Source organism: Haliotis cracherodii, unplaced genomic scaffold, assembly GCF_022045235.1.
Source record: "Haliotis cracherodii isolate W230 unplaced genomic scaffold, xgHalCrac1.p SCAF_2, whole genome shotgun sequence".
Classification (NCBI taxonomy): domain Eukaryota; kingdom Metazoa; phylum Mollusca; class Gastropoda; order Lepetellida; family Haliotidae; genus Haliotis; species Haliotis cracherodii.
In genome coordinates, this window is record NW_027266275.1 from 1,239,736 (window position 1) to 1,250,684 (window position 10,949).

Here is a 10,949-nt window from a genome sequence, read left to right on the forward strand (position 1 = left end):
GATACACTGCATGCAGACCTAGATGAGATCAGGTCCATCATATGTTTCTAAAACTAAAGAAATACATCCGGCACATAAATACACGTCACAGTTTTAAAGTTTGCAGTAAAGTATCTATTATGCGATGGCATTAACATCTATTTTAGGCAAACCATATGTACCATAATCCACGTCTGAATATAATGTGCAGCGCAAAATCTCCATTTTCACATTTTACCCTTTCCCAATTTTCAATGTAATTATTTTTTTCGAAAAACGCATATATACATGGGAAGTTCATTAGACATTATCGGGTGTCTGCTGTATGTCCTAATAATCATTCTGAAGAGACTCTAATAACCCTATATTCGTTTTCGAAACATCGCTAACACTCTGAATCGAACCTCTTGTCGAGATGCCTGGCACATCACATATACTTCACACTCAACAGCAATACATACATCCCTGAAGTCATAATTCCATTAAGGATTGACTGTGTATTTTTTCTCGGTTCATTGAGGTATGAATCGAAAAACCGATGTGCAAACTTTTGTAAGAATCCGCTATGCGGATTCATACAGTTATCGCATCGGTTTTTCGATTCATACCTCAATGAACCGAAAAGAATACACAGTCCATGCTTATAATTAAATTGGACAACAAAAAAGTGTGTTATCTACAATAGTTTAATAAAAAGCCATTATATATCTATCAAATCTGACAATAATGACGAGATTGACAAACATTCCAGGCGTAGGAATATATGCAGTGGCATGTCATGAATCAGGTGATTATCTAATTATGTACATAACTTGAGACGCCCACAACGTCAGAAGGCAATCAATGGAGAGCAACGTCAAACAAAACTCATAGGACCTGTCAATCAAGGCAAGAGACGCGAAGAACAACAGGAGCTGTAACGAATCAGAACAAATAGGTCAGAGATACTGCGGTTGTTTCGAATGACTAATAGTCAGTAACCGCCAGATTCAAACATTACTTTCCCGAGAACTGGAAGACACAGTTGGAAAAATGCGAGTTAGATATAAAACCCGAAGACGTGAAATTTGTGGAACTGAGATTGTGCCATGCCGGGTTTTGTTCTGTGAGTGTGGAAGACGGCGGTGTTGTATCTAACTGTCTGGGACCAGTGGGGGCTGTGATGTTACGCAGTGATTGTGCGGGACGGGTTTGTGGAGTGACAATGGCTGATAAGGTCTCGCTAATTCTGTGTTTCTGTGAAGTTGTTGTATTGTGACTGTAGCAACGCACAGAACTTTCGTTTCTGTGTCCACTCATGAACATTATGTGACGAAGTTCGAAATCAGCATCGCTCATAACTTGGATGGATGTGGCGCGAAGGCAGTGGGCGGTGTAGGACTTGCTACATTTGGCATTTCGACAAATGTCTGACATGAAGCGAGAGAACTGGTAACTTTTGACAGAAGCTGTGGTGTACCAAGTGTTGTGTGTGTCTGGGGAACTAAGTGCATCTTTGTTGCAATGACAAAAAAGTGATTGTGCACTTGGGTCACTTTTTTCAAGGAGTTGGCAAAGTGAATTGACAGGACATTTGTCACCTTTCGTAGCGTACATGCGCTTGTCGCACACCGCTTCATCGCTACACAGACCACCTTGGATATGTTTTTGTTTTGTTTCATGCGACAGTGTTACATACTGAACATTGTTTTCATCTGTGTCAAAATGAAGATAAGTACTAATTTTCATTAGGTCACCAGTGTCAATAATATCTTTGTGCTGTGTAGGGCGTGATATACCATGTTGCACATTGTATTTCAACTTAGCATCGAGCATGTCATTTGCCGATTTGAATTGTTTATCCCGAACAATATCAATATCCCTCCCAATGTCATTAAAGTGTCTTTTTAAGGCAGACCGAACATTTTTCATCGTGTTTTTATGATATTCTGCAGCCTGGGCTTGCGGCATCTTGTTGGCCCTCCGATCTTGATGTTTTGGCTGGGCCTCCGCGTAGAACTTGCGTAGTTTACCATCGAGGTCTTTGGGGCTTATCGATGAAAGGTCCCACAAGTTTCGGTCGCCCAGTCTTTAAAAGATATAACATAGCCCAACTTGATTACTTGATTTCTATGATGATTTGGCCGAGATATAGATCTATGATCTCAAAAGAAAAAGTTACGAAAAACTCCTATCACATATCATGAGGGGGACTTATATAATGAGGAATATTAGGCTAAGATATGAAATAGGAATCTATTGTATTATTTCAGAAGGAATGTCATAGAATTAAATCCAGTTGCATCTCTAAGCGTAGGCGCCTGATTTTTTTATCCATGTATAGATTGTAAGCAATACTACCATGAGCACCGTGATTTGTTCCGTTTATTTTGGGAACATAGGGCCTACCTTGAAACATTTTTACACCCCATTTTGTATTTCTCTTTGTTGACGTGGATTGCCTGCTTTCGTCAAGTTGTAGCAAGTCTCGATCTGATAATTTCTTGAATCTGAACGGTGCTAGCGTTGGACCTTTGTTGTCTTGTAAAGTCATTTCCATTTCTTGGTTTGCAGTTTTGGGAGTAGTCGAAGCCGTAATCTCTATCAAATTTTCTATTTCATCCAGATTAAAATCATCCAGAAAATCTAAGTCATCGAATCCGGGACTAAATATGGCATTGTCTCCAGATTGAAACCCAAATACACTCTTTGAATCTCCTACATCAAAACTTCCATAGTTGAAGTCGGCCATATTGTTGCTTTGTACTCAAGACGATGCAGACGATTGTTTCTGGACTGAGCGTGATAAATACGGTAACTACGGAAACCAGACAAGACGTACATACCTGTAAACTCTTTATTTCGTTAGTAAACTCTTTATTAACTTTGAATCATATGATTTGTGTTTTGTTGTTGATATGTTTGATGCCACAAAATAACTCTAAAATGTTACTAGGCCTGATAACTTCAAGAAGATACAGGTGAGCAGAAAGGGAATTCCCTCGACTGCAATATTGGGATTCCCCGACATTCCGAAGTAATAAAAGTAGTGCGCCTCGGTGGGCGTGGCTTAATTTTTTACATTCATTGGGAAATGAATGCAATAACACGTGACCAATTCAGCTAATCAGATCACAGGAATTTCAATGAACAGAACGAAAATTTAATTATTTAACAATGAATTGACACATTGTCTAAGTTACTGATACAAACAGTCCAAATGAATACAACCGAAATATCCAAGTGTGAAAGCAAACCCTATGCTCTGAAACCTACCAGTGGGCCTTCTCATCTGAAAATGTACACAAAACTTTTAGTTTTACATGTTAACCTTTTTTCGCTGTGGGGTTTGTCAAGACTGAAGAGGTTGATCAACTACATTTTCTAAGACGATTTGCTAAAAGAACAATGGCGCCGACTGTACTATACACACGGCACAGCTAGTTGGTACAACTAGGCAGTAACTTGTACGAACTGATGTATACAACTCGACAATCGCATGGCCCAAAGCTTGTGATTCACTACATTACCTTTGGAATCCTGGTTGCCAAGTTAATATTAACACTCACAGTTTTCAAAAAATCAACGCTGTACGAGAATATCGGTACTGGCCAACCTCTGATTTTGAAAGGTAATGGAGTTGTATATTATCTATACCCCACGATGAAACATTAAGACAAAAATGCTTTCTGTTTTCCTTCCTCTAAAAGTTACATTGTTCCGTGATACAGGGAACGTTTGTACATAATAAGTCATGTAAGTTAAGTAATCAGAATCAATCTAAAATCAACATGTTCTATTTGTTTTTATGCTTCCATTCTATCCTTGTTACTACGTGGAAAGGCAGAACTATACAGTCCTCAGTGTGTTGATTTGATGTCAGTCGGTCCCCTTGGCCACGAGTTTGTGTGTGTTTCATAATGTAATCAAACTAGAAGTCAAATATCCTCAGAATGTTTATTTCCACAATTTTTCAGTAATTCGGATTGTTTCCATCAGCAATTCTATCCACCACTGAAACAAACAAGAAATGTAGAAAGCTTTCATAGCACACTCAACATGGTAAGACGTCTAGGTGTTGATAGGAAGATGTGTACAGGCTTCTATCGTCAACCAAAGTGATAATTAATACAGTGATGGTTGTATACTTACGTTGGGTAGCCACAGTGGCAATTGCCGTCAATACAGTGGAGGTCGGAGAGAGGTTGGCACGTGCAGGCTATCTGACCATTGTTGTAAGCGTTACGGCAATCATCCTGGTTTCTGCATCTGGCTGTAGGTGTCGTGTTAGGTATAATTATGCATGATGAACACAGTTACATCAACAATCATTGGGAAGGCACACATTAATACATACAATACCCTAGTATTTATGTGCACATGCTTACTTTTATGTTTGATACATGTTTAACTCCCTATGATGAAAATTATCAGAAATTGTCAGAAACCCTGGTAATATCTTCAGAGCGACCCATTGTCTCAAACATACTTTTATGAGGCGTGTCATAATAATTTCAAACATTTTTGATATCAACATACTGACCCTTTGAATTTCGAAATATGGTCACTATTCAGAGAGATATGACATCCTGCCTACCTAGGTTAGGTTCTGGAGTACACAGACTGGTGCAGGTGCAGGTTCCTGCCACACATGTGATAGTTCCACCAGAGGTACACTGAGTGATGGTGCAGTCACGGACATTGCTACACACTTCACCCTGCACGGAGACCACTACAAAACAAATATCACAATTAGGTTTTGCAGAGTAAAATTTGTAGGAAGACAAATCGTGTTTGTAGAGAGGTCGTCAGAGAACAACCAACGAGAAATAATTAGTATGTCCAGAATGAATAGCTAACTGATTTAAAGCCTTCGCTGAAGAGGAGCAGATAATCAAGTAGAAAGTAGCCTCTTACCTGTTGTTACCTATAAAACAAACATGTGTTTAACTGGGCTGATACGAATGCTGAAAATGGTTATAAAAATTGGAATAGTAGGTTAAGGAAGAAGTTTTGTAATATGGATTTAGGACACCTGTTAAACTCAACAGGTGTTATAGTTAATTCTTTTGTGTGTACACAGATAGAACAATAGTGTATGAATGAGCATGTTTCCCGTTGGAGCAATACATTAAGAAAGGCAGATGGGTGAAGAGGGCTTATTAAAATCAGAGTGTACCGATGTTACAAGCAAGTGCATGTAGCAGAAGACTACGTTTTAAATGAGAGTCCTAGGTACAATTCGAGTGGAAACCGGTCGGTATGAAGTGATACCTGTCCTAAATACCTGTTTACACTGTATTGTTTCACTGTGTATTATGTGATGGTATCAGGGAAACTCTTCTGAATGAATGCTACCAAGTCTCTGAATCTTTTAGATGAATCTGATATCGACAAATTTCGTTTTATGTTCAGTGATGCCAGTGTGTGTTTAATGTGATGTCAGTAAATGTCTGTCTGTCATCTTAAAAAGAAAGAAAGTGTGAAATGTCTCACATTGGAAGACAGATAACTGACGTCACTTTGTTCTAACCAATCTGATCTGAGAATCGCTCCAATGCACTTTTCGCGTATGAGAAACCTGTTACACTTCTTGAAGCCAAATGCGTATATTTGAGACGTATTATAATGGCAAGAAGTGAGACAGGTGACGTGGAGGGTTAGAGTAACAATATGTATTCTAAGGAGTAGTATACAGACTTCACAGTGTAGCAGTAGCAGGTAGTTATAACACTGGTCACGTGTGTTACTGTAAATCGTCCAGCCCTCTGGGGGCCTTTAACTCACCAGTTTGATTTTCACAGAAACTACTAGTAACACGCAATATGGACTCCGTGTTCCCTGAAGGCAGTGACTAGATTCAGGTGTGACAGGTAGACCTGTGTTACAACCCTCAATGTGAAAAAACTCATGATTTGAAAAATCGTACACGAAGGGTTATGTGTTAACTCTTAATGTAATTTCTACTTTTACTTTTTTGCATTTAGGGTAAATAAAGCAAATATCGCCCCTTACTGTAAAAGATTCTTATAAACAAAGTTTGATTGGAAATATATAAATAGCTATAGGGTACTTTTGGCTATTTTCACATTTTTTATTGTTTCTGTCCGGTTTCTTATTCTTGTTTGTAAATAGAGAATACTACACTCATATGTATTGTATATGGGCCAGTGGCCTTAACACAAATAAAATATTTCTTCTTCTTCATTCTCGCTAGGTACCATTTTTACGAAACGAGTGGACTTTCAGATGCCATAGAAAGTTCCTTTGTTGACATACCAAGCTGAAACCGGTTGCAAAATCTGGTTGCGCATGAATATTGATATATGCCCAAATATGGACATTGTTGACATTTGTATGCATACGCATTAACAACATGCGCATGCAGTTGTTTGCAAACATAACAGCACCAGCTTATGGTAATTCACGCGTCCGGTGTCCCAGCTGTGCAATCAAAATGGTTCAGTTTCCTTGACCTATCAGTTGAATTTATATCATGTCCGTACACATTTTGGAAGGCAATCAGAGTGTTCGCCAAAGACGTTCATGTTAACTGTACCGCCCTTTACTGAATACGTGAAAATCAACAAAATTAAGAAAAGACAACTGTGATCTACTCATAGCGTTTTACGCTGGAGATAAGGAATGTTATTGTTCACATTTGGGATACATTTGGGCCACATAATCAGAAGTCAGGCACACTTCTACGGCGTTTTCGAATGATTTATATCGGAAATGTTCACTTTGAGTGATCTGGTCGTGCAGTCGTGGACAAACAACAGTGCCATAACATACGCTTCGAAGGGGACACTGATGGCACAACCGGACCATCCGAAGTAAGTCTAGATATCTGAATTGAATGTCGAGAAAGTGGTTGGGTGCATCACGCTCATGGGGACCCCCGATTTATCGATCGGTATTGCAAATTACTCATTATATTTGTTTGTAGTAGCTCTGTGCATAACTAATACAGAATGCAAAGCGAAGTTGATGCGTGTGACTATCTTGTTTGGTTTAGAAAAGTGTGTGCAAATGTCTCTCGTTTTCATGAGATTGCATAGGTTTTCTTGGCAATTTTAGCGAGGTATCTGATTGGTCGATATTTAGTAGTTCAATTTCGTTAAATGATGTTTACATATAATTTAAATCACAAAGCGCACTTTATTACAATATCAACAGAATATCTGCCAGGTCGAAATGTGGATGATCACAAGGTTCTGTAATATAACCTTATTCAGAAATCCAGGATGGTCTCACAGTCACCATTTTGTAATTTACAGGTTTGAAACATCTAAATCAGTAAATATCTATTAACGAAGTTGACTGATTTCAATTATGACATTGTCCAGGTGACCACTTCAACATGTAGTTGGGCACATTGCAATTATGTTTTCATTTCGGGGGTGTTATTGACTTTGATTACTTCGTCATTTCAATTTGTCTGGACAACTTCTAAACTACTACATCGTTTTCTTTCAGATATGTACGTAGGTGTATCTAAGGACGCTGTACGACATGCCTTCATTTCCATTGCCATTCTGTTACCATGGCAACAAAACATCTGGCCTCTGATTGTTCGAAATTTAGAAATTGTCTGATTTCGTTTAAATTTTGTATATTGACATGTCATGGAATTCCTAACACGACCACATAGGTTTTGTTTTTACCATGTCAATGGAAAACAGGCCTCTGACTCTGAAATACTTTACTTTATTTCATATAATCTTAAAACAAATAGAGGTTGTGATTATGTCTTCCAGTGCGATTGCAGAGGGACATTTGGATACTCACGTTAAGATTATCATACGTCTGCGGGACGTTTTTACCCATAGGACAGTTCTAGTTAGCTTAATTATTCTTCATACATACAAGATGGCCGAAAGACTTATGTGACGTATTGCCATCCGTCTTTGTACAGTGTCCGTCATCTGTCATGCGAAATCTATTAACAATCCAATATGATTTATTCATAAAATATGTCGAAAGATAGCATTTACAGCTCACTTGGTACGACATTCCACGATGAGCTTACGTCATCTCCCCCAGAAGTTCGAATGGTCGGTCCCTAACTGACACACAATACTCTACACGTCATATGCCTTTTGTTCTTTTTGCTGTTCAGTGAACAATAGTCAAGCTACAGGATATACTAAACTGCTATAGAAAAGGCATAGGCTTCATATCCGACGACATCATTGCATTGGAATTTTTAATATCATATGTTTTTAATACCATCTGTCATATACGTAACACTGCTTCAAAATGTCCATTATTTATGCCTAAAACTCTGTTAGTGGACCGTTCTAACAACCCACCACCATCGATCTACGACTTGGTCTGGTCTGCTAGGTCCGAGTCCTCCTTTCCGTCAATATAGTATTAGGATGGTAAGAGAAATGAGGTTGCCTTACAGAATATCGAGCATGTTTCACTTCCGTGAGGTCGTACACATCACAACTGACCTATTGTTCTGGTTCTGTGCTTCTGCAAATAACAATATTTAAGAAATGAAATTTGCTCTATCCCCTTGTGTAGTGTAAAACAGTATAGTATAGACCTGAACTCCTATAGTTAAAGCACCAAGACATTGATGCTATAATAGTTCAAGGCAAAACTAAATTTTATTACACTACACATGGGGGTAGAGCAAACTCTACTAAGTTTCCTATTTTGAGATTAACCTCATGCTTTATTGGAGCTGGGTTAGAAAATAAAATCCGTAATGACTTGTGACATTAGTTCAAAGTTCTAATTATGCATACAAAATTAAAGTTTTAAATCTTGCCGACATGGCATGTCAGTTAACACCTGAATCCGACCTGGGAGCTGACCGCTTTGTCTGCCTGTCAAGCAATAGCCAAGCCACAATTGCATAACATCAGCCTTTACTTGTCTGTGAGTGAGTGAGTATACTTATACACCGCTTTTAGCAATTTTCCAGCAATATCATGGTGGGGATCGAACCCGGGTCTTCGGCATGACGAGCGAACGCTTTAACCACTAGGCTACCTGACCGCCCCTTACTTGGCTGTGAGCTTACCAGGGCTTACATATAGACAATGTGAAGTGAAGTGTGTAACTGGTCAGTGTTGATCACTGGCAATCTGTACACAAGCAGCACATATATAAAAAGGTATGAATATACATTTAATGAAAACAAAGTGCATTTAATGTATTCTTCATGAAAAGTAAATATACATATACAATGGACTCTCATAACAGTGTCTTTGGATACTGTGAGTTGGAATGTTTTCTGTTGTCCAAATTACAACTTTGTTTCCAAGACTGATGTCAGAAACCGCAGCAGCGGAAAGCAATGAAATAGAGTGCTCATCGAGATGGTTGTGCTACATGATACGTTAACTGACGTGAATTGACGTCCGGAGACATGATATGACGTCGCCGTGGGACGAACATGGCGAAAGAAGAGCAATATCGCGGCCGTTTTGTTTGACTGGAGAATGTTGCTTAATGCCGTACGTTGACAAACAGCTTACATGTGGTTATGAAACTTTCAAATATTACTCATTCCTTTGGCGTAGACTTCAGTTGTTCAATACATTTGTCAAGAGACAGACATCATTTAAAGGTACCATCGCCCGCCTCAGACAATTTTGTGACTGCTGTGGCACGGCCACACTGGTTTGAATGTTTGTGATAAGCCAGCGGTGCGGCATGAGAGAAGGTTGACATCATCTTGCTGTATTTCTTCTCACGTGATAATATTCAGATATTTGACGAGTTTACAGAAACTATTTCACAGAAAACTGATGTGAATGTGGAATGTTACTTGATGGGGATGAAAAACGATGTTACCAAGGATTCGTTAGATCACGGGGGAGGTAATTTGAACATCACCATGACGTCAGTCCATAATGACGTAATTCAAAACGTGAACATTGTAGCATGATAAAGTTTAGTTGGAGCTTTTCATCTATTAGTAAATTATCTTAGAAAACTTGTTGACCAACCTCTTCTGTCTTAACTAACCCCACAGGGAAACATATTTGTTTCCTGTCAATATCGTATCAAAGGTAAAGGCTAAAATGATGCAGGTCTTTGACGGTTACCACTTTGGTGAAGCCGGGAATGGCGCTGACAAACCGAGAAATGCAATAACGACGAACCTGGATTCGAACATATAAGGGATATAACTCTACACGGCGAATTGGCGATCAGAGACGAGATATCTATCTCATTTGTGTGTATACCTACCAATTACAGCCAGTAGTCCCAGGACACATACAGTCTTCATGTTGTTTACCTCTCTAAATCTGAGCGTATGCCCACTTCTCGCAAACTTTTATATGTTAAAGCTTATCTAAGTATTTAAAAAAGAAAATATATTTCAGTGGAAAATCATGTCTTGATAAAGGTTTGCTGCACGCATATTTGATAAAACGTGTTCTCGTGATCATGCAAATTAAGGAGCGGTTGAGAGGTATGCAGAAATTAGACTGTTGAAGTAAAGGGAGTATTCTGTGGACAGGACGATCAAGTGATCGATATTTCTGGAAATGATCCACGCCTTTGGGATGTAACAACACACAATATACGACCACCATAGATTGTTGGGGTCTTTCCTCAACTAGAACCACTATGAGGTCTCTGAGTTACTATGCTTTGAAATCTGAAATATTTCTCCTGAACGTCAAATGTTTCTCAAACAGATCATATGTTTCCTATGATAAAAGGTATTTCAAGACAAGAGCATTTTAAGTGAAAATATAGGTAATGGGTGGCTAATTCTCTCTAAATCCAGCTCGACATTCAGGTATCTTCTCATGGAAAATCATTAGGTTTACCCCTGTGTAAATATCAGGTTAACGAATTCTCCAATGAGTTGAAAACCCATGCCTAACATGTGCCTACCATTCACATTTAGATACATAGCAATTGGGTTTGACTTTAGTATTAAAACCGCTCTCCAGAGTTGTAAATGCTACCTCAATGAGGTGCTTGCCTGACCTTCACATGCCTTTTGTTATGCA

At 38.8% G+C, this 10,949-nt stretch overlaps 1 protein-coding gene across 1 annotated transcript; it reads right to left on the reverse strand.

Annotated features, from left to right (window-relative positions):
• Window positions 1-3,901: 3,901 nt before the first annotated feature.
• LOC139468771 (uncharacterized) lies at window positions 3,902-10,271 on the reverse strand. Its single transcript, XM_071250907.1, has 4 exons — window positions 10,174-10,271; window positions 4,556-4,690; window positions 4,111-4,231; window positions 3,902-3,972 (listed from the first exon to the last, which is right to left on the reverse strand). Exons 1-4 carry the CDS (start codon window positions 10,211-10,213, stop codon window positions 3,963-3,965), a joined length of 306 nt encoding a protein of 101 aa, XP_071107008.1. The 5' UTR covers window positions 10,214-10,271; the 3' UTR covers window positions 3,902-3,962.
• Window positions 10,272-10,949: the final 678 nt, after the last annotated feature.